We start from the raw sequence: 20520 nt of genomic DNA, 5'->3' as shown, positions 1-20520 counted from the left end.
TCTATTCTTACGGACTACAACTTTAACAATAGCTGGCACTACCAAATACCTGCAAAACGAATTGCATTCCCATCAGCCTCAGCTGTACATGTGTTTTGTGCTAATTAGAAAATGCAAACATGCTAAAGCTAGATGGAGATCCTGGTGAAAATGACCTGCTAAACATAAGAATGAATGCTGACATTAGCATTTAGCTAAATGCACCGGAGTGCTCAAGTATAGCCTCATAGAGCCACCGGCATGGAGCTCAGTCTTATTCTCCAACTAATCCAATGTCAAACAAAGTTATGTCTGAAAGTCTGAATTTGAATGGTATATAGCTCTATTACTCATAAACGTTGTACTCCTTGACCCTGCCCTAAAACAGCAAAACTGCAGTGCTGTAGTTCCTGTGCATGGCTGGGTAAAAACGTATTAACTCCAGAGGTGGATGTCCTGTCTGTGGTGCTTGACAAAGTGGTTTGCTCTAAAGCATCATAAATACATTATTGGCATGTAGACAGGAGTGCTGACCAGGGAAAATGCACAGAGGTGACACTGAGGTACAAGTCTGACAGGGAGGTGATTACTCCCCCCAAACACCACCTCCCTTTATCACTTCTCTCTGTCGTTCCCCTCTCCAGCGTCTTACTTTTTATCTGTTAACGTTCACTTCCTGTCGCTGCCTCTCTTTTCACGATCCACCTATATATCACTGCGTCTCTCCGCAGTCGTTTTTTCTCCCCTCTCTTCTCCTGCCTCCAAAACCATTGTCTCCTCCTGTAACGACGCCTGTATCATCCTTTTGTCCTTTATAGTCTTGTGTCCCATTCTTCTTCTCCCTTCATTTCTCTCTGTAGAATGCCTTTTTTCTCCTTCCTCCCCTTTCCTCTCTTCCTTAATTCTCCTTCACACTTCTCTCCCCTCTATCCCTTTCTTTTCAAAACTATTTTGTCCCTCTGTCACACCAGTCTCATGTCACCACCTGACCAGAATAGCATGACTTTTGTCCCATATGCCCCTGATCGGTACTCCTCTACCTCCTTCCTACTGCTTCTTTTTTATCTCTGCGTTGAAGTCACTTTATGTGATACTAAACTGTAAAAAGCTCTAAATTGACTGCACACAAGCCACCTGTTCATCCAGTTTTCATCTAGCCCTCTTCTCCACCCTTCTCTCAGTCAGCTTACAGTACGTTTTGTCTGCCTCTCCCACGACTTTTCGTTCTGCTATCTGCCCTTTCATCTCTATGCGCACTGGTGCATTTTACTTGCAGTACAGTGTTGAGCTCTTTTTTCCAAGTGGGCTTAGTCTGATTCACACAGCCTGAAGCTTCCACATCATGCTTACTCCAAACACATTTTTACATTTTTTTTAGCCATTTGAGTTCACACAAGATGCAGAATATCAAGAATGGAGTATTTCTAGTTAGATTAAATACAATGACTTGAAGGTAGCCGATGTAACCTTTGCGGAACAGTGGATAATGTGTTCTCAAGACCTACAAAATAATGAGTTTTTCAGGCACTGTGCTAGTCTGCATCACTGTAAATGAGCATATAAGGAGTATTTTTATCAGTCGTCTCTAGCCATGTGTTATGCACACCGAACGGAATAAAAATAACAGAATCAAAATAATGAATACTAAATTAGTGCTTATAGTATAACAGCAGGATGAGTCCTAAAGCAGCAAATGGTCTCAGCAAAGTTGAATGCACTTTCATTGCAGGAAAATGTGCCCTTGTCTCTGCGGTGGATATATATCAGTAATATGTGGTGTTGACTCTTTTGTTGTCTCCACCTCCCTCTGTGCTGCTGCTCTGCTGCACTGCTGTTAGTGTTTTCCTACATTTTGTGAAATGCATTTTGACAGCCACCAGCGAATGTGTCTGAACTTGTTCCACTAGTAGCGTAGGAGCAAGCAACGGTGACTGAGTGACAGAAATTCAACAACAAAAAGATGATTTTCTCCACCGAAGAAAAAAACAATCCAGCACTCAGAAAATGGCTGAATTACATTGTGTTGTGCTGTGGCTACTGTTGGTGGAGAAAATGATTACGGTGCTATTTCTGTGGTACTTTTCTTCCTGCATGATTGTTAAACGTGGCTGCAAAATGGTGAGACTAGAATGAAGCCCTTGCTCTTGGATTCTGATAGATATAATATGAAATATTGCTGTTTATTCTTAATGTTTTAGATTTTCTGCTGGATTTGCTGTGTTGGAAATTGACATGTGACACCATCTACAATGGTTTAGTTTTCAGGAACAGCTATGCATTAGATTATATAGCTGGGATTTTTACTTTAATTTCAAAAGTGTTTGGGTCAGAGTCACTAGTAAAAGATTTCTACACTAGCAGACTCTAACTTAACATTCAGTTAGTTAGACACTACTCAGTATTGCATCTGACCTCTCAAACGCGATGTTGCGGGTGTCCAGCTGAGTGGTCACCACGGGGGCAGACAGCCTGGCTGCTACCTGCTCATCACTGGGGTGCACCGCCCCCAGAAGGCCCAAACCCGCAGAGTTGCTGCTGCAGGCAGCGCCGTTTCCCCGGCCAGGTGAGAGAGCTGAGAGAGATGAGACACACAAAGTCTCGCAGAACACCAGCTGCCTGTCGTGGTCGACCTCCATCACCTCAGCGCTGGAGTCTGAGAGGCAAGAGAGTGACAGACAGTTAGAGAAAAATGAGGGCAAAGTTAGTTAAAGTCAGGAGAGAGACAGGGAAGAAATTGGTAGTGGAAAAGTACTACAATACAAATTAATGAGGCTGCAACACACCAACATACGAATGGACGTGTGAGGAAAGTCAAGAGAGATGATATCAGTACCCTGTCCTATATGCTGATCCAGAGCATCCCAATCATACTAAATGCAACACTCCCACAGAGTTTGACCTCTGACCTTGTCCTCTGAAAATGAAGCTCCGGTTTCCTCTCTGCCAAGTCATCTGTTCGAAGCCCATCAGGGTGGTGTCAACGCGGAGACACTGACCACTCTTCCAGACTCTGTAGGTGTCGCTGGGGCAGATGCGAGACACCAGGGGCACTATGGGCAAACACAGACGCACTTTAAATCAAACGGTGCCATTTCTAATGGATATGTACAGAGTTGAATGCAGAAGATCTCTTTTCCGGTGACTTGATTCATCATGGCGCAATGGGTTTTGCAAAGCTCTTAGGATAAAAAATAAAAGCTGTAGCTGTTTAGCTCTCAAACCAAAACCACACATGCATACTGCTGTGAAGAAAGTGTGTGAGCATCAGCGTCCAGTACAGCAGGAAGAAACAACCCTCTTCAGCCCCAGAGGGAGATAATAACATGATCAGTTATGACTGGCTGGTACTGGACTGCTTTATCGAGTGGAATAAAAAACTGGACTCACCCCAGCTGGTAAACTCCCATTTCATCTCAACATAGAAGTCCTGGGCCTGGACAGAAAAGGGAAGAGGCAGGGAAGAGGAAGACAAATAAGAAAGCATCCGGCATAGATAAAGAGGAAGATAGAGAGAGCAAATTGGAGGAAAATATATTGCACGGATACAGTTTCATTGTCTGTTCCAAAGATGGGGGGACTGGCACAGAGAAGTGGCTGTGTATGTGGGGGTTAATAATAGAAGGGATGGAGGGCAGAATGTTGTGAAAGAGTGCAGCAACAGATAAAGGATGTTTTGCAAGTGCATGTGTGCTTGAGTGCAAATACTCATTGTTAAATTGTGAGGGAGTTGTGTCTACCGTATGAGTGTGTAAGTGTGTGTGAGTGTATCGGGGGAGCCAGCTGGAGCAGACACACAGGGAGACAGACTGTGTGAAGGCAGTTCCCTGCATCTCTGCCACTGTTCTCCTGCGGCTCTACTTCTGCAGCGGCTTCAACAAGATCCGCTGCACCTCAACACTTCCCTGTCAGGATTATAACCATCAACCTTCAAGCGCTCCAGTCTCAGCTTGTTCATCCCTGCTCCTACTCTTCCTTTAATTGTGGCGCTCCGTACCCGTTTAGGGGAAACCAATGAGTCAAATTACCCAGGGACAGAGGGTTTTTGCAACATGAAGACATAGCATTTGAGTGTATTTCCCTTGTTGGGCCGTAAACAAAGTTATTAATACCTTCAAACAAAGATGTAAATGCTAAACAGATTAATTTACATTTCAGATGAATGCATGTCTGCTCACAACCCCCCTTGATGTGCCTTTGTAGTTTGTGTATCTTTGTGTTTTGTGTCATGTATGTCATTTTTTTTAACGTCTGTGCTTCTTCATGCACGCTTGTTTGTGTCTATGTGTCGTCATGGGAGTATCTTTTTCCATGTGTGCATCCACGTATGTGCGTGCATGTGTGTGTTTGTGTGAAATCCCACTTGGCGCAGACGCTCCAGCAAGACGGGGATGCCTGCCAGCCTCTTGGCAGTCCTCTGGTAGTCACGGTAACGAAGCACGAGACGCACCAACTCCGGATCTCTTGTACTCACCGCCTCCTGAAGAACTGGAAAACAGTGAGCGAGACAGAGAGTAAAACGGAGCCAGTCACTCAGACCTCATCCAAAATTTATGTGCGTGAGCAATTTAAGGGGGCAGAATTGCCAAAACTGAAGTAGGCCAAAGGAAAAGCTGGTGCGACCAATTACTGCAGCTCGCCCCTCATTCAGCAGACCGCCACATTGCAGTTAATCTTACAGGCTGTTCTACACTTGAACAATTATATAACAATTTAATTTCTCTTTCTTTAACAGCAAATCTCTGAGTAAAGGGCTAACAAACAGTTGAATCCAATGTAGCCATATGCTATTTCACCAATACTGACACGACACAGTAATTAGATTAGGAGAAAAAAAAAAGAGGATTACTTAACAGAGTTAGAGTTAGTTCACTTTTCGGTGCTTAATTCATCACCATAAAGAAAAAAACAACCTTATGTTACATGCAGCGCTACACTGGTTAAAAAAAAACAACCTAATGATGAGACTGGGAGACTGGAGTCACAATAAAGGGCAGTTAAATAAGACAATATCATTTCAAGGTTAAAAAAATGAATTGATTTCATGCTCCATTAGTCACCCATTGCCAGATTGCCACACTACATTTGCACAGTGCCAGCAAATACGAGGTGTCTGGCAGAAGCCCCTGGAAAATAGAGCCAGTGGGAAATGTTGGGTACCATTTTGCAAATACAGTGTATGATATATCATACATTATAGATTATTGTAGTCCTCTCATTGTGACCAAGGGGGCTGTAGCCACATCAATAACATTTTGCTAACCATTTTTGATTGGGTTCTTCAACTGGGTTCCTGCAGAGGACAGGTCATGCTTGACATGGCTCTCCAGATAAGCACACATGCCCAAATGTTCTTATAGGTAAAGGAGTAGACGGACGCTCATGGAGGGTATTCATGATCAGATGCCATTTGAAGAACTTGTTTATATCAGAGGTGGTACAAGTAGCATTTTCACATCAATACATGGTACCATGCAAGCACATGCAGAGGTGGGCCTTTCCCTCCAGGCCAAAGCGCCCTTTTTTGATCATCATGTGATAGTTATAGCTCCACAGTTTCATTCTCTGATACACAAGATGACAGCAGTTCTGACCTGTCTTAAAAGTTTTATTTATAATATTCATCAAGTGTTTGGAGAATTGATATTTCTGGATTAATACTAGCCTGCTGTTGCATTAATGTTTATGTTTTATCACCTGTAAGTTTTTGTCATGGATGTCTTTCTTACTTTTTGTCATGGGCGACCATTTTGACGACTTTACGTTATGTAATTATAGAACTCAATATAAACAATTATGGACAGAGTCTGGGATCTGTATCAGGACAGTATCCTGACTTCAAGCAGCACAGTTGTTGAAATATTGCGCTCACCTATATAGATTTTTTGTCTTACTCTTACTCCTGCCATGACCATATCCGTCACTCCCCCCATTAATATTCGCTCTTCAATTTATTTTCCCACACTTCCTTTCTGAATCTGTTGCCTTATTTTCTTTGGTTGCAGCTCTTTGTGTGCAGCAGCCTTGTCTCCTGGAAGCATCTCCCTCAGCCTTGGCTGTAGTCGGCTCTGTAACCAGTCTGCTGAGCATTGCGTCAGGTCAGTCACTGTGAGCCACTTGTTAGCATAGTCAGCAAGCTTTGACTCTCTCTCTTCCTCACCTTGGGAGTCCCACAGAATGCAGATCTCACTGTCGAGTCCCTTATGCCCCTATTTAACTTAGAGCGACTGCCCCTTCAGATGTCTCTGCATGGCTCTGGTTCAACTGTACTTACTTGCTTCTTATTTATTCCTTTATTTCTCGAGAAACTATTTATGATTATATATTTGAATATATTGATAGTAACAATTAAAATGACAATGATATATTGTTGTATACAATGATGCCTGTACTGCCTTATCTTGGAACACACTCCAACCCTCCAACACACCAACTGATAATCAAGGGCATAAATATAAACAGAGCCAACAGTGGCTGTACTGGGGCCCATGGGGTGGGGCAAGTGCTATTTGCTATATATGCCCTTAACAAAGGCAAACCCATCTCTGTCACGGTTTTATTTTTTGTAAAATAGTCTGTAATAGCAGTATCTATAACAAAATTATATGCTACTTCTTAACTATGAAAAATATAAATAAACTTTAAAAAATATATATTCAAGAAATAAATAATTTTATGCAATGATGATTGCTGGATAATATGTTGGTTGTCCAATCAAGTCTCTATTTGATAATGTGATGAGACGATACAATATACAGTAGCTAGTTTAGGTCCTTCATAACAGCCTGTCATAACTACCTTACACCACTGCAAACAATGCACATGCTTTTAGAACCACACACACACACAGACACACACACACACACACACACACACACACACACACACACACACACACACACACACACACACACACACACACACACACGCTCACCGGTCCATCCATTGCGGTTCTCCTTGCTAACGTCAGCTCCATGCTGCAGCAGGATTCTGGCACAGTCCAGGTGTCCCAGCGTGACAGCCAGGTGGAGAGGAGTCCGACCACGGGGGTCCAGAGTCTCTAAATTAGTCTGGAAGCGAGCGGTGGAGAAAAAAGAAAAGAGAAGAGAAGAAAAGGGAGAGAGGGGAGTGAGCAAGAGCAGACAGAGAGAAATGAAACAGGAGGAGAAGAAATTGGGGTTAATTGTCTATCACTGTAGTTCTCTTCTATCTCAGACAGAGGAGGGAGAAAGAAAAACACAATCCAGGAGCTTGAAGATGACCACAGAGAGATGGAAAGAGAGGCAGTGGCAGGTGCTAATTGATCCGTCACCGCTCCAACACAGCTTGGTGCGACACTCCTGTATCGCCCATATTTTCTAGGCTGGATGGACTGGGCTTAGCTAAACACATATAGGACTATCTGCTCCAAGCTCAGAGCGATTACAACAGCCTTCTGTTTGATATTCTTCACAGGATTCAGAGAAGGTTGTCAGTTTGAATCCCTGGTGGGGAAAACAAAGTAGATACGGAACACAGTTCTCGATCGGCCATGCCATCAGCAAAGTATATAACTAAAAGCCATTTAGTGAGCAAAAATACATGTTTTTTCTTCTTCTGAGTGTAATAACTGACAGCAACACTGATGAACAAAAAGAATAATTAATGCTTCAGGCTTCACTTCGGCTCTCAGCTCGTATTTAGAAGCATGTCAACAAGACCTCATTTGTCAGCCGTGTTACATTCATGGTAATCGGTCATATCAATCTCACCAGTGCTCTGGTATACTCAACTGAAAAGAAGCATTGCAGGAGGCTTGTAAGACATTTGGAAGACAGCTACGGATACTTTTGTCATGTTCTTTTCTGCTATGTTCCGGTATGTTTTCCTTGTTTCCAGCTTTTTCAGTCATTAGTGTTTCCTGTTTTATTTTCTATACTCTCCTTGTCTCTCGTTTCATATTCCCGCCTGATTGTCTGCCCCACCCGGATGTGTTTCAGCTCTCCCTCTTTACTGTCCCATTTTCTCAGTTGTCAGATCGTCGGCCAAAGCCAGTGTTTAGTTACATCCATTGTTTTGCACCCCAATTGTTTTTAGTTCCTCTTCTGTTTCCTTTTTTTTCATGGACTCTCAGTTGATGTTTATGTATGTATTTATCACATTTCAAACCATTGCACTTTACCTGCTGCCTCATCATCTGTAGCTCTGCATAAAGGTCCAAACAAACACATTGTAGATGCCCAAAATAGTAACTTATTAATGCCTCGGTTTTGGTTCAGAAAGGGGGTTATTTGGGTGTGCCAGACTACGCTTTTTAGTTGAATTAAGTCTAATTTTGAGACACGAAATGCACTTTAAAGAGTCAAAACAGAAACAGTCTGTTCACCTGTACAAAGTAACATTCAGCACAAGAATAGAAAATAATACCAGCAATGTTTAGAACAACAGAGTTCATATTAGTTTTTTTCCCATAGATACAGCATTATGAATCTCTAGTAGGTACAGGGGGGCAAGGGCATGAGGGATTTGTAGGTGAAGAGGTGATACAGGCCTTGACGGGAGCCAGTGAAGATCGATGAGGGTGGGGGTGATGCGTTGCCAGGGCTTGGTGTGGGTGAGAACCCTGGCAGCTGAGTTCTGCACCTACTGGAGCCTGTCCAGCGCTCTGCTCGGTACTCCGGACAGGATTGCGTTGCAATAATCCAGACGGGAGTTGGTGAAGAGCATTAAGTGTAGGCCAGGTGCAGTGATTTGTAAAGTAAGTCATGCAACTCCCCGTAAAAACCACAGCTGCTCATTTTTGCAAAGATTTAACAAACCGAGTCACGGCTAGATTTATTTTTTTAACCTTTTGACATGCCAGGCAGCCTCGCCGTTTCTCCTGCTTTCAGTCTTCATTCTAAGCTAAACTAACTGCTGGCTGTAGCTTCATATTTAGGGTACAGAGAAGTGATATCGATCTTCACATCTAACTCTGCAGAAAAGCACGGCATCAAATCAGAAAGGCTTGTATAATACTTCTTTAAAGAGCATTACTGATTTGTAATCAATACCAAGGTTGAAAAGAATCAGTCTATTGCAACTATTGTGCTTCACGTGTATTTACAGAGGTGTTAGTGTAGACTTTTAAAAGACTGCTGGATGAGTTATTTAAACGGATATCAACTTTTTTTAGGCTAAAATAATTGGAGCTGCTGCCCCCATCACTCGCAGTACATTGCTTAGCTTCCACACCCGTCCTTTCGCCTGCTTCTCCAAATTGGAGACGTAGCGACAGCCATCTGACCATGGATAAGTACCTCAACTATCTCTTTCATAAGGAAGCTGTGAAAATTCTGTACTATTTGGAGGACAATGTAAGGGTTTGAGTTGTTGTTTTTTATATATTGCGATTTAGAAATATGGCTAAGCAGGTGAATCCAGAGGAGATGCATGAGCCCTTATTGGACCCCGTAAATCCTTAATACATTTCCCTCCCCTCCACTGCTTTAACTTAAGCCCCTTCTGAAGCGACTGAGACTAGACCTAACAACTCAATATGAGGGAAGCTGTCTTGACTGTTTACTGCTCTCAGTGTTTAATAGCCTAATAAAAAAATGACTGGCAGCTACTAACACAGGTTAACTGTTATACTCAACACACATTGCAAGCAGAGCCAGAAAGACTCAGCAGTTACATTATCAATCAGTTACCGTGGGTTTCTGTTCCTGGTTTTTGCCAGGGAAATAAGGAAAACCCACACGGTATACACACAAACATTGACTAATGAATGCAAATACAATACGTACAAATACTTACACCCACAACGACACTCACAGGTTCTGTGTTTAGAAAAACCTAACTCAATAAGAGCACTATATCCTGGTCTCTGCGTGTTGTTGGGTGTACTATCTTGTAACTATCCACTCGTTGGTTAACAGCTCTCTGCTCTTCAGGGCTCTTTCAAAAGCAACCCTGTAGAGAAAGATTAAGAGAGAATGAGACAGAGGAATAATGTGGCTAAAAAAAAAAAAAATATAATATATTGCAACAACTGTAACATGTGACAAGACAGGCGAAGATGGAGGAAGAGGGAAAGAGAAAAGAGACACATATTGCGGTTGCAAGTGACGGCTACGGCAAACAAAGATGTGTGTGTGTGTGTGGGGGGGGGGGTGAGGAAAGAGAACAGACGGAGAAAGAGAGTTAAGAAGGGAGGAGGCAGAGAGGGAAGCTGAAGGAGACAACGACATGAGGGAGTCCCTCGGGAGCCTCGGGGACTGGGGATATATACGGTGGAAGCATCATAGCAACGCAGGAGAGCAGTTGGCTCTGCTGACATCTGCTGATAACAAACTTGGTGTAACATGCAAATACAGCCATTTTAGTGCTGTGTGTGTGTGTGTGTGTGTGTGTGTGTGTGTGTATGTGTGTGTGTGTGTGTGTGTGTGTGTGTGTGTGTGTGTGTGTGTGTGTGTGTGTGTGTGTGTGTGTGTGTGTGTGTGTGTGTGTGTGTGTGTGTGTGTGTGTGTGTGTGTGTGTGTGTGTGTGTGTGTGTGTGTGTGTGTGTGTGTGTGTGTGTGTGTGTGCGTGTGTGTGTGTGCGTGTGTGTAACACAAGCACTGTCAGACAACATGTGCTTGGGCAGCACAAATATGAAGAACTGTCAGTGTCACAAGAGGAAAAGTCTCAGGTGCCCATCATTTAAACAACACAAGAGAAAGAGACTGTGCAAGCAAAAACCCACAACTGAATATCAACGCTGAGCCTCGGAGAACACTTCCTGTCCAAATGGAAATTAAATTTTGGAAGGAAACCCTTCTAATGTTGTTAGCACAAAAAAAAGGGAGAAAGAAGAGACTGGAACAAAGCTGATCGTAAAACAATAGATGACAGAAAAGGAAATGTAAGAAAGAAAGAAAGAAAGAAAAAGGAGCAACTCTGCTCTTCTTAAAGTTTTATTTTTTCATGGCACTTGTGCTGTCTCACAGCTATCCTTTCATGCTGCCACTGCTCCCTTTTTAAGTGGTCGCGTGTAATGTCAGTGATTATCGGTTCAAGCTAATTTTACAGCTGTACTCGGTTTCAATAACTCTGAATACAAGCGCTGAGGGTTAACGGCTGAAACGCGGCATTATTACACAAGGGGAGCTGGAGAGGAATGAGGGAGGGAGGGAGGGAGGGGAGTGAAAGAGGGATGCTAATAAGGGTGAGGCTAAACAGAAACATGTGGTAAGGTGGATCGAGACAGAAAGAGAGGGAGGGGAAGAAAAGAAAGAGTTGCAGTGAGGTGATTACCAGGGAGGGAGACAGATGGGAGAGTGTAGGCTGCCAGAAACACAGTATAGGAAATGTATAAAACAGGATGACAGGGAAACAACAGAGCAATCCACCAAAGTGTAGCTTCTGGAGCTGCTTCCCCCCTCTTCCCAACTAGACCTGATGCAGCTCCTGTCTTGGTAAAAGAATGATTGAAAAAAACAAGAATAGGGAGAATATATTTCACCTGTCCTCCTGGCCTCTCTCTGATGAATTATACTACTAGTAGGCGGTATTAGTTGCTACATCCATTATGCTCATTACAAGTTGCTGATGAATACACGTCAGTTTGTTGATGTCTCGCAAAAAGGCCTTATTTACTCCTTTTTTTTTTTAACCTTATTAATTACCTTAGTCAGAACGCCCTGACTGAGAGCATCATAAACCTGCTGTCTGCTTATGTTCTCACAGAGGAGTTTCTAAACACTTTCACTGGAGCTTGAAAGGGCCAGGCGTTCCCAATCTGGGATGGTCTTGATGTAACAACCTCTCCATCACCAGCTCTCCTTCATTACTGGATTTGTTGTGATGACACCTTTGAGCACTATAAGAAGAGCCTCTGTGGGCTCGGTGATTAGCTGTGGTTCATTTTGGTCCGACTGCATCAAAAGGAATAGATAAATTGAATATGGTAAGTGGTGGTCAGACTTCACAGAGCTGCGCTGTGAATGCTAAATAAAGCTCAAGAAAAGTCCTGCATTTAAAATCTTAACTCAAGTTAACAAATTAAAATAACATGAACTCGTTATGCCATATGGTCCATTTCAGAATAATGTTGATATCTTTTGTGCACATCAGTGAAGCAGATTGTAAAGGTGGAGCTGAATTTAACCAATGGTGGGTAGCTTGTGGATTTCCTTTCAGAGGTCAATAAGGTCTTAATCTATAATGATACATCATGCTAGGTTATTTAATTATTTCATTTTAAATTATTAATCTGAAGATGCAAAGTCCGTAGTAACTCAAACAATCAATTATACATGTGGTGGGATGAAAATTTTGGTGTGACTTTGTTGCTGTGAGGCAACAGTGTTTACCACTGAGCCACTGTGTGACCCCGTTGACCTCTAATCTCTTTTTCCTGCACATCTCCTCCACCTGCAGCTGCTGGTGTGCTGCTTTGTGGCATGAGTGGTGACTGGTCCTGGAGAGGGTGACGCTTGGCACCTGCACCTAGAGGGCTCACACTCACCCGCCGTCAATAGACCGACGGATGACTCACAACGCCATTTTCACTACACTGGCTTAGCACTCAGCCCTAACCCCCGTCCAAACATGGGCATGTCCAGTTTGGGGAAAAAAAATGACAATAATGCCAAGCTCGAGGCTTCAAAACGGTAGTCCATTTATTTTATTCAGTCGATGGATGTCACACACACACACACACACACACATACACACAAACAGGAGCACCACTTAAGCCCACTCAGGGCGAATGTACTCCCGCCGCTACACGCTGACCTGGAGACACACTGACATACTTATTCACATGTGAACAATGCACACACACGTACTAGTTGACACTAAATCACAATGAAGAACAGTGAGTTCCCTTCCCCCCATTAACAGAACAGTAGCTCTCTGGAGGAAATAGTTGTTTACAACTAATGGGTCATGTACTCTCTCTCTCTCTCTCTCTCTCTCTCTCTCTCTCTCTCTTACACACACACACACACACACACACACAAACACACACACACACACACACACACACATTGGCTTTGTCTGACTTGTGTGGTTCCGTGGTTACTGTGGAGACATTATGTCACTCCTTGGCCCACTCTTCACTCCACAATGACAACACAATGGAGGGCATACTATGGTCACATTTGTGCGACAGATATTATGTACAGATTTTTTTGAATTGCCCAGTTTATAGTTTCATGAGTTAAATCGCAAGTTGGTGAATTTACTTTACGACATGGTGGAGTGGTGGTTAGCACCATCGCCTCACAGCCATAGGGTTCCTGGTGCAAGTTTGCATTTTCTCCCCGTGTCTGCGTGAGTTCCCTCTAGGTTCTCCGGCTTCCTCCCACAGTCCAAAATCATGCATGTGTTAGGTTTATTGATGACTCTAAATTGCCCTTAGGTGCGAATGTGAGTGTCAATGGTTGTTGCTCTGTCTGTCTCTACGTGCCCTGCGATAGACTGGCGTCCTGTCCAGGGGGTACTCCGCCTCACGCCCAATCTCAGCTGGGATCGGCTCCAGCCCCCCGCGAACCCATCAGGGACAAGCGGTTGAAGATGATGGATGGATGATGGATTAAAACTATTGAGTTACAGACAGTGTAAAGACTTATAACAAGGTAGTAGGACAGTCTTTCTAATGTTCACTACACAGTAAATCAAGCACTTGGTCAATCACATTATAACATGATGTATCGCATAAGCCTTTTTGCACGGTAGATATTTTAGCTGTCATAGTAGGAAAGGTGTTACTTATAACACTAACGATGGGTCTGTTCTATTCAAGTGTCCCAGTAACTCATGACAGTGTGATAGTGAGCCGGCACGCACAATACCAAAACCCCGAAACAGCGTCAGCTAAATGTAATCCAGTCATTAAGACAAAAATAAAAACATTTCCTTACATCCAGGAGAAAAATGTTTTTAGCTAAAATGAGGACATAATACCTCATTATAATAAGTTTTTCCACTACAGCAAGAAACGCAATAACTGATCCTGGTTATATAGTGTACACAGTTTACTTTTTGAGGAAACTTAATTCATCGTAAAGAGAAACACGACTACTGCTGCAGATGGCTGTGTCACCATGTGAATGAATCAGTCATTTTCCTTTTACAGCTGTTTGCTTTTGTGGGAATGTGGTGGATGAGATTGTCATTACAAAGCATTTTGCCTGCTCTGTTGTTTAAAAGAAATGAAGTCGTAATGTTGCATTATTCCTGTGCTATTGTTTGGTTTGTTGAGAAATGAAGTTGTAATGTTGCAGTATTCCTGTGGTATTGTTTGGTTTGTTGAGATACTGCTCTCCTTACGAAAAGGATAAAGTCTCTCCATCAGCTGTGGTGGAAGTAACTAAGCACATTTACTCAAATTTGAGGTAGCCTACTTTACTTTCCATTTTCGGCCTCTTTATATTTCTAATCTACTTCATCTCAGGGAGGGAAATTGCAGTAACATTAAAATGCCGCCTACATAAACGCATCGATAAAAATATTCCAACATCATATAGAGCAATTATATAACATTGGGTGGGGGTAATTTTGCATATGTATCACTTATACTTTTTTATGGTTTGAGCCCATTTAAATGCTAATATTTCTTTACTTTTACCTTAGTGAGATTTTGAATTGCATTTACGAGTTCTCATCTCATCTCATCTTCATCCGCTTATCCGTGGTCGGGTCGAATTTATCCCTTTTCTCGCTGTGGCAGCTCTGCATGTGTTGCATACAATACACTGACTTAATGGAAACACTCTATTGTTATGTTTTCTCTTTCTTCCCTCCATTTATCTTATTTCCATTCTTCCTCTACTCCTCTAAAACTTATTTAACATCTCCGCACCATTAACTTTTTACTTTGTTTCTATCTCTTTGCCCCTTTCCCTTTCTCTTGTCTCTCGCCTTAACCAATATCTATCTCTTATAATTAAACTCTTTTATTCTCTCCTACTCTCCCTCTACTTTCCTTTCTCAGTTTCATTCGTTCCCATCTTGCCCTCCCTCGATAGAAAGCTCAGCGGAGGTTGCATTATTGATAGGCATCTCTATCTGTGGCATCTGCTCCTTCTCTCACTCCCCCTCCCTCCATCTTTCTCTCCCCCTCTCAGTGTGTGCCTGGCCTGATGCGGCTTGGCAGGTACTTAGGCCAACATCAATCTTTCATACAAACACGACACACACACACACACACAAATGCACACACACAAAACTGTGCATATACACATACAGCAGCTTTCCCAAAATGTTTGTGCATGGGGCACACGAGAGCAGAGGGTGGCTATGGGAGGGAGGAGTATAAAAATAACTTTTCCTCCTGCTGCCCCCCTTCTCGCCTCTGTGATTCTACATGCAGAGGAGACTTTGACAAACGCTACTCTGCCATGAGACCCTGATCCATTTTCAATGTGGCACTGCTTCAGATATGACAGGACAGGACAGGAAAGGACTTGCGTCATAGTTGACACTGAGTAGAAGCACAGGTGATGATAACCCCACAGAAGAGTAACAAAAACCTCTCACATCGTCTCTTAACACAACACTTGTGCAGGTGCATTAAAGTGCTGTAAAACCCAGGCGCAGAAATAAGACCACATGCACCAAATCGCCGAATGAAAATGCTAGAATATCCTCCATTCCATCCTTGGTATTTTCTCTGTATCACTGCACTAAATTCAGTTCACAGTCTTCCCCCGATCTTGACAGATAGATAAGCAGACAGAGATAAAGAAAGTACAAACGGTACAGATGCTGATGGACCTGTCAGAATGGTAACAGAAGCAAAGGGAGAGTTTCTCTTGTGTTTATCTAAAGTGAGCAAACAGAATGCGGGGAAAGACATGCAGAAAGAGAGAGAGAGTGAGAGAGAGAGAGAGAGAGAGAGAGAGAGAGAGAGAGAGAGAGAGAGAGAGAGAGAGATAGAGGGAGAGAGAGAGAGAGAGAGAGATTGTTGAGCAAATCTTTTTGTTTGAGGCAGACAGTGCATATGGTGTTGAGAGCATAATGACATAATGCATCGGCTGTAGCTTTCTGGGGGGAAACACCACAGCTGTCACTTTCTTTATCGTGTTTGTGTGAATTATGTAGCAATTTCAGGTAAAGCCAGCGGTCAGGCGAAAGATGTTTGCACTTAGCCCAGGCTGATAATGAAATCAGAGGGTAATTTTCTCAGGGACATTTAGCATTTAACTGGCAGACAATGTGCTGGTCAAATTACAGGAGTCACATGATGGCTTAAAATGATTTTGTTTGCTTGCATGTCTTCATTTAATGGTACTTGTTAACTGGACAAATTCAAGTGCCTTGGTTATACTGAATTGGGACTGCTGTCCTCTCCCCACAAGACAACCCCATAGGTCGTTTGACCAAGGAGCGACCCATATTTAGGATTATAGTGGAGGCGACCTCCAGTAGATTATCACGCAAGAGTGTTTGTGTCCTGCGTGAAACCATATGTCAACGCTGACTTAGGCTAACTTAAAGTTACAGTATATAACACATGTACTTATTTAACTCAAAATATGATCTTTTCTTGAACCTAATCAAGTCATTTTGTTGCCTAAACCCAACCCAACTGTGAATGTTTCACAATTTTGACCACATTTAAAACTGTGACCTTTGAGGAGTATGTGTTAATCTAACGTGATGAGAAAACCTTTTCCACAAGAGGAGCACAGCCCTGAATTTGAAAAAAAACAACTCATCTTAGTTGCAGCTGCTCTGACACATCAGTAGAGTGCTGCACAGTGGAGGTTGCAGGCAAATGAGGCTGCAAGAACAGCAGCATCTGTGAATGTGTACCACCCCCCCCCCCTCTCTCTCCTCTCTCCTCTCTCTCTCTCTCTCTCTCTCTCTCCTCTCTCTCTCTCTCTCTCTCTCTCTCTCTCTCTCTCTCTCTCTCAGCAACTTAACTAAACCTGACCCCGACCTAGCCCTGTCTTTGTGGCTTTGCTGCACTGCAATTAAGACTTGGGTTTCATTACACTGAGGAAAGTAAGATGGGTAAGGGTGGGGTTGATTGATATAAGGTACCAGGGGATAGAGGCTAAGGCAAACTTTATACAGTGGGTGGATGCGATTGGAGTAAACAGGGAGATGCAGGCTGAGAAGAGAAAAGAAGAAGCTTGGGTGCATATAGATAGCAGATGGTTGGGGTAAAGATTCAGACCTAGAGTGAATGCAATGAACCTGTGAGCCTTTATCTATGGCTGCGCTCAATCATGGCAGCAACCCAGCATAAGATTCTATAATGGTCATTTAACATTAGCACCTTGCCAAGGGCATTGTTACCAAAACAGGCACTGAGTGACAAAGAGAGCTGAGGTCAGGCAGAGTCACAGAGGGGACAAGAAACAGCAACGGAGAGCAAGAGCAGAGATCTTTGTTATTTCCTGCCTTCATCTCTACATGGCCCTGTTTTTCTTCAAACCACACTGTGCTTTTACATCTGTTTCCAACCCAGACAGACTCTGTTCATGGTCAAAGTCAAGTCATTATTTCCTCCGCACCTCCTCTCCTCTTCTTTACTGTGTCTTCACTCCCTTCGACACCTTGTTTGCGCCTCTACTCAGCTCAGTTAGTCAATGTTGACTCCTCCTTCACATTAACCTTGTTTTATGGATCTGGTGAACACAGCTAAAAATTACCTTTCATCCTTACTTTTATCCCCCAACTGATTGTTATTCTGTCTATTTTACAACTCCTGCCATCTCTGTTTTCCCTCTGTGCTTCTCTCTGTGGTCAGCTGTGTGTACCTGGCATTTATTCAACCACTCCAACCACAACCTTTCCTCTCCCTGGCTTTGCGTTGTAACATCAATATCTGATGTACCAATTATTCCACTGAAGCCTGCTGTGGCAGCATTTCTTCCCCATATACTCACTCACTCATACAATCTGCTACATGCTGCTTATGGAAGATTGGGCAAGCGGTCTCTCTCCATATCGCCGTACAGTCTCACAAGTGTTGGAAACAGGCATTTTAAAAAAACAACTTAATCAACCAGCCATTCATTGCATTGTTTTGCTGGAAGGAAATAAGAGTGTGATCAGAAACAGTGCCGGATATTTGATGCACACACAAGGTGAAATGAAACGAGTCTCATCATTTCACCAAAGACTTGGCAGGCTTTAAAAGCTCTGATATGGAGACGGCTATTAGATCGCCTTTATTTTACTGTGGCATAAAGTAGAGGTCAGAGATATACTCTTCTTCTATAGCAGATGCTGAATTCATCAGGGACCAACCATTAATACGCTATATCTGCACAATGCTGTCTTTGTTGTTTGGGCTATTGCAGCATGTCCATAATGTGACATAATGCCTATCCTGTGATATCATAGGGACTATAACAATGCACTGTATTGTGATAATATTATACAAATGTATTTGTACTATTCTTGTTCTTCGTATATACTCACCCAGTCATTTTCTGTTAAGAATTATGTGATAGAAATCTGGAAAACACAGCAAATTCAGTATGCTGAGCGTAAAACTTCATTTTATCAACTAGAAAAAAATGTAAACAGTTATAAACAATCAAGGTAAATGCATTAACTGGATTTAATCTGCCAGAGCTGTATCTTAGTACAGCATGTATGCATCGACACAATCATACGAAACACGTATTAAGTGAGACTTTGTGTCCATCTCTCAATTGTGTCCATCTCAGTATCTCCAATTATTAGTCAGCAGCAATAATTCAATCATGTAACATCAGGAGCAGAGCACATCCTCAAGGTCCCTCTAATCTAAAAGTTACAAATCTCTGTTTGGTTTTCTTTGGCGGCACCTATGGCGAATAGCGGTAGTTGCATCTATTGGTAACAAACCAGACTAGTCAAATTTACACATATCATGCAAATAGAATATGGACAATGAAACCACATGGTTAATAGGAGTTTCTCTTTCATACATGCAGCACAACCAGAGATTCTCCGTTTCAGACATTCTCTCACTAACTGGAAGTACTCCATCCATTACTTGGTTCAGGAGAGAGGTAGAGGGTTTTAGAGCCAGTTTGTAATTGGGTCACAAACCGTTTCTCTTGCTGTTCTTTGAATTTGTCTGATGGTTATGGTGTTGGTCCTTACAAACAGATGCTCCTGAATCTTGTTGTCTCTCCAGTTAGACATTTTCATTAGCGTCTTTATGTAAATCACCCGTCCCCTTCACTGTCAGTGGTTTGTTTTCCTCTGACGCATAATGTCTCATTCAGTCACTAAGGGTCAGAGATTCTGCAACAGCGCCGCAATGAAGGAATGCAGGCTTTTTGGTTATTCACACAGACCAAGTACAAGCGACATAATGCCGCTCCAGGTGTGTCAGCATTCTTGAAGCAAAAGAGTCGTCGGTGTCTATTCAAAACCCTAAAACCCCAAATATCAGCTTTGTACATTATACTAACAAAACTGTTAGTAGAGAGAATAACAGAGAGATGGTGGACAATTCATTAATAACTAAGGCTACTTTGAACGCTGCTTTGTCTCTTTATGACCTGTCTGAGGGTCGACTCGCGCACCACTACTGTGTGTCGTTCCGCCCTGCCGGCTTTTGCATTCACACAGACGTCGGCTCGGCACTGTTGCATGTCTGTGATTACCTCTGTTGCCGGCTCAGAGGTGTTATATATCCGTACCCTCATACTGCAATAGCCCCTCACCCATGAGCTTGCTTGTCTTTGTAGGGAACAGGCAGGGTAAACTCCGTTTGATGCCCGTATAGACTAAATCAGATATTTGCGTTCTCACATGCAGCCTCACCTGTTAATGTCTAGATAATTTCAGGTTTGCAGTGCATGTGTAAAAAGAGGCTAAAGTCAATGCCTGTGATACAGTGTCCTGGTTATGCATGGCAGGCGGGCCAACTCGGGCTTGGGCATACTTGGCAAAGTTACATTGAAGAACTGAAGAGTGGACATTTTAGCAGCTGCAGAGAGATTTGCATTTTACATTTTATTACAGTTAACATTCAACTTCCAGCACTTGCCTGCAGCTAAAAAAATAATAATTTTGTGGTAATTATGGTGTTGAATCGACCAGTCATGGGAGTCCCACACTTATCCAGAACGCTTCTTGACACCTGTCATCAGCATCACATATGTATGTATGTGTGTTTGACTGACGCTCAGGGTCGGAGCATGATGATGTGTGTGTGTGCTGTCCTACTTTAATCAGCACTACACATTCAGGTTACCAGATTCATGTTCATTCAACATCCACCTAATGACTTAAAGTGAATGTCAAATGAGTTCCAGGATGTGATGCTGACATTGTACTAATTTTATATTAGTAGCTTATATAAGTTTGTGTAGGATTGAAAATGTTTGACTAGGCAAACACTGTACACTGTACAAAGCACTGTACAACGCATGCAAAACCATGGTGCATATTGACATGCATACACCCACACACAAGTACATAGAAACAACACACAATAATCAAGAGAGCAAAAGATAGAGTGGTAGTTTGAATAGTTAAGGTTATAGAAGAGGCTAAGCAGAAGTTCACCAACAATCATAGGGGAACAAGAGAAGAAAGGAGTGAAGTTCCCGTTTTCAGTAGTTTCTTACTACCTGTCTC

The 20520-nt window shown here is 42.7% G+C and overlaps 1 protein-coding gene across 1 annotated transcript in view; it reads right to left on the bottom strand.

Moving 5' to 3' along the window:
- Positions 1 to 20520, bottom strand: part of ankrd13b (ankyrin repeat domain 13B) — a gene marked incomplete at both ends in the record, with an annotated part of 33804 nt that overhangs the window by 11402 nt on the left and 1882 nt on the right. The window contains 5 exons of the mRNA XM_083914502.1: positions 2392 to 2632; positions 2886 to 3029; positions 3367 to 3412; positions 4340 to 4464; positions 6911 to 7046. Of these exons, the coding sequence (XP_083770628.1) occupies positions 2392 to 2632; positions 2886 to 3029; positions 3367 to 3412; positions 4340 to 4464; positions 6911 to 7046 (692 nt within the window). The remainder of the gene's footprint in view (positions 1 to 2391; positions 2633 to 2885; positions 3030 to 3366; positions 3413 to 4339; positions 4465 to 6910; positions 7047 to 20520) is intronic.

This window comes from Echiichthys vipera, assembly GCF_963691815.1.
Source record: "Echiichthys vipera genome assembly, chromosome: 5".
NCBI lineage: Eukaryota > Metazoa > Chordata > Actinopteri > Perciformes > Trachinidae > Echiichthys > Echiichthys vipera.
This window is presented reverse-complemented; position numbering and strand designations above follow the sequence as displayed.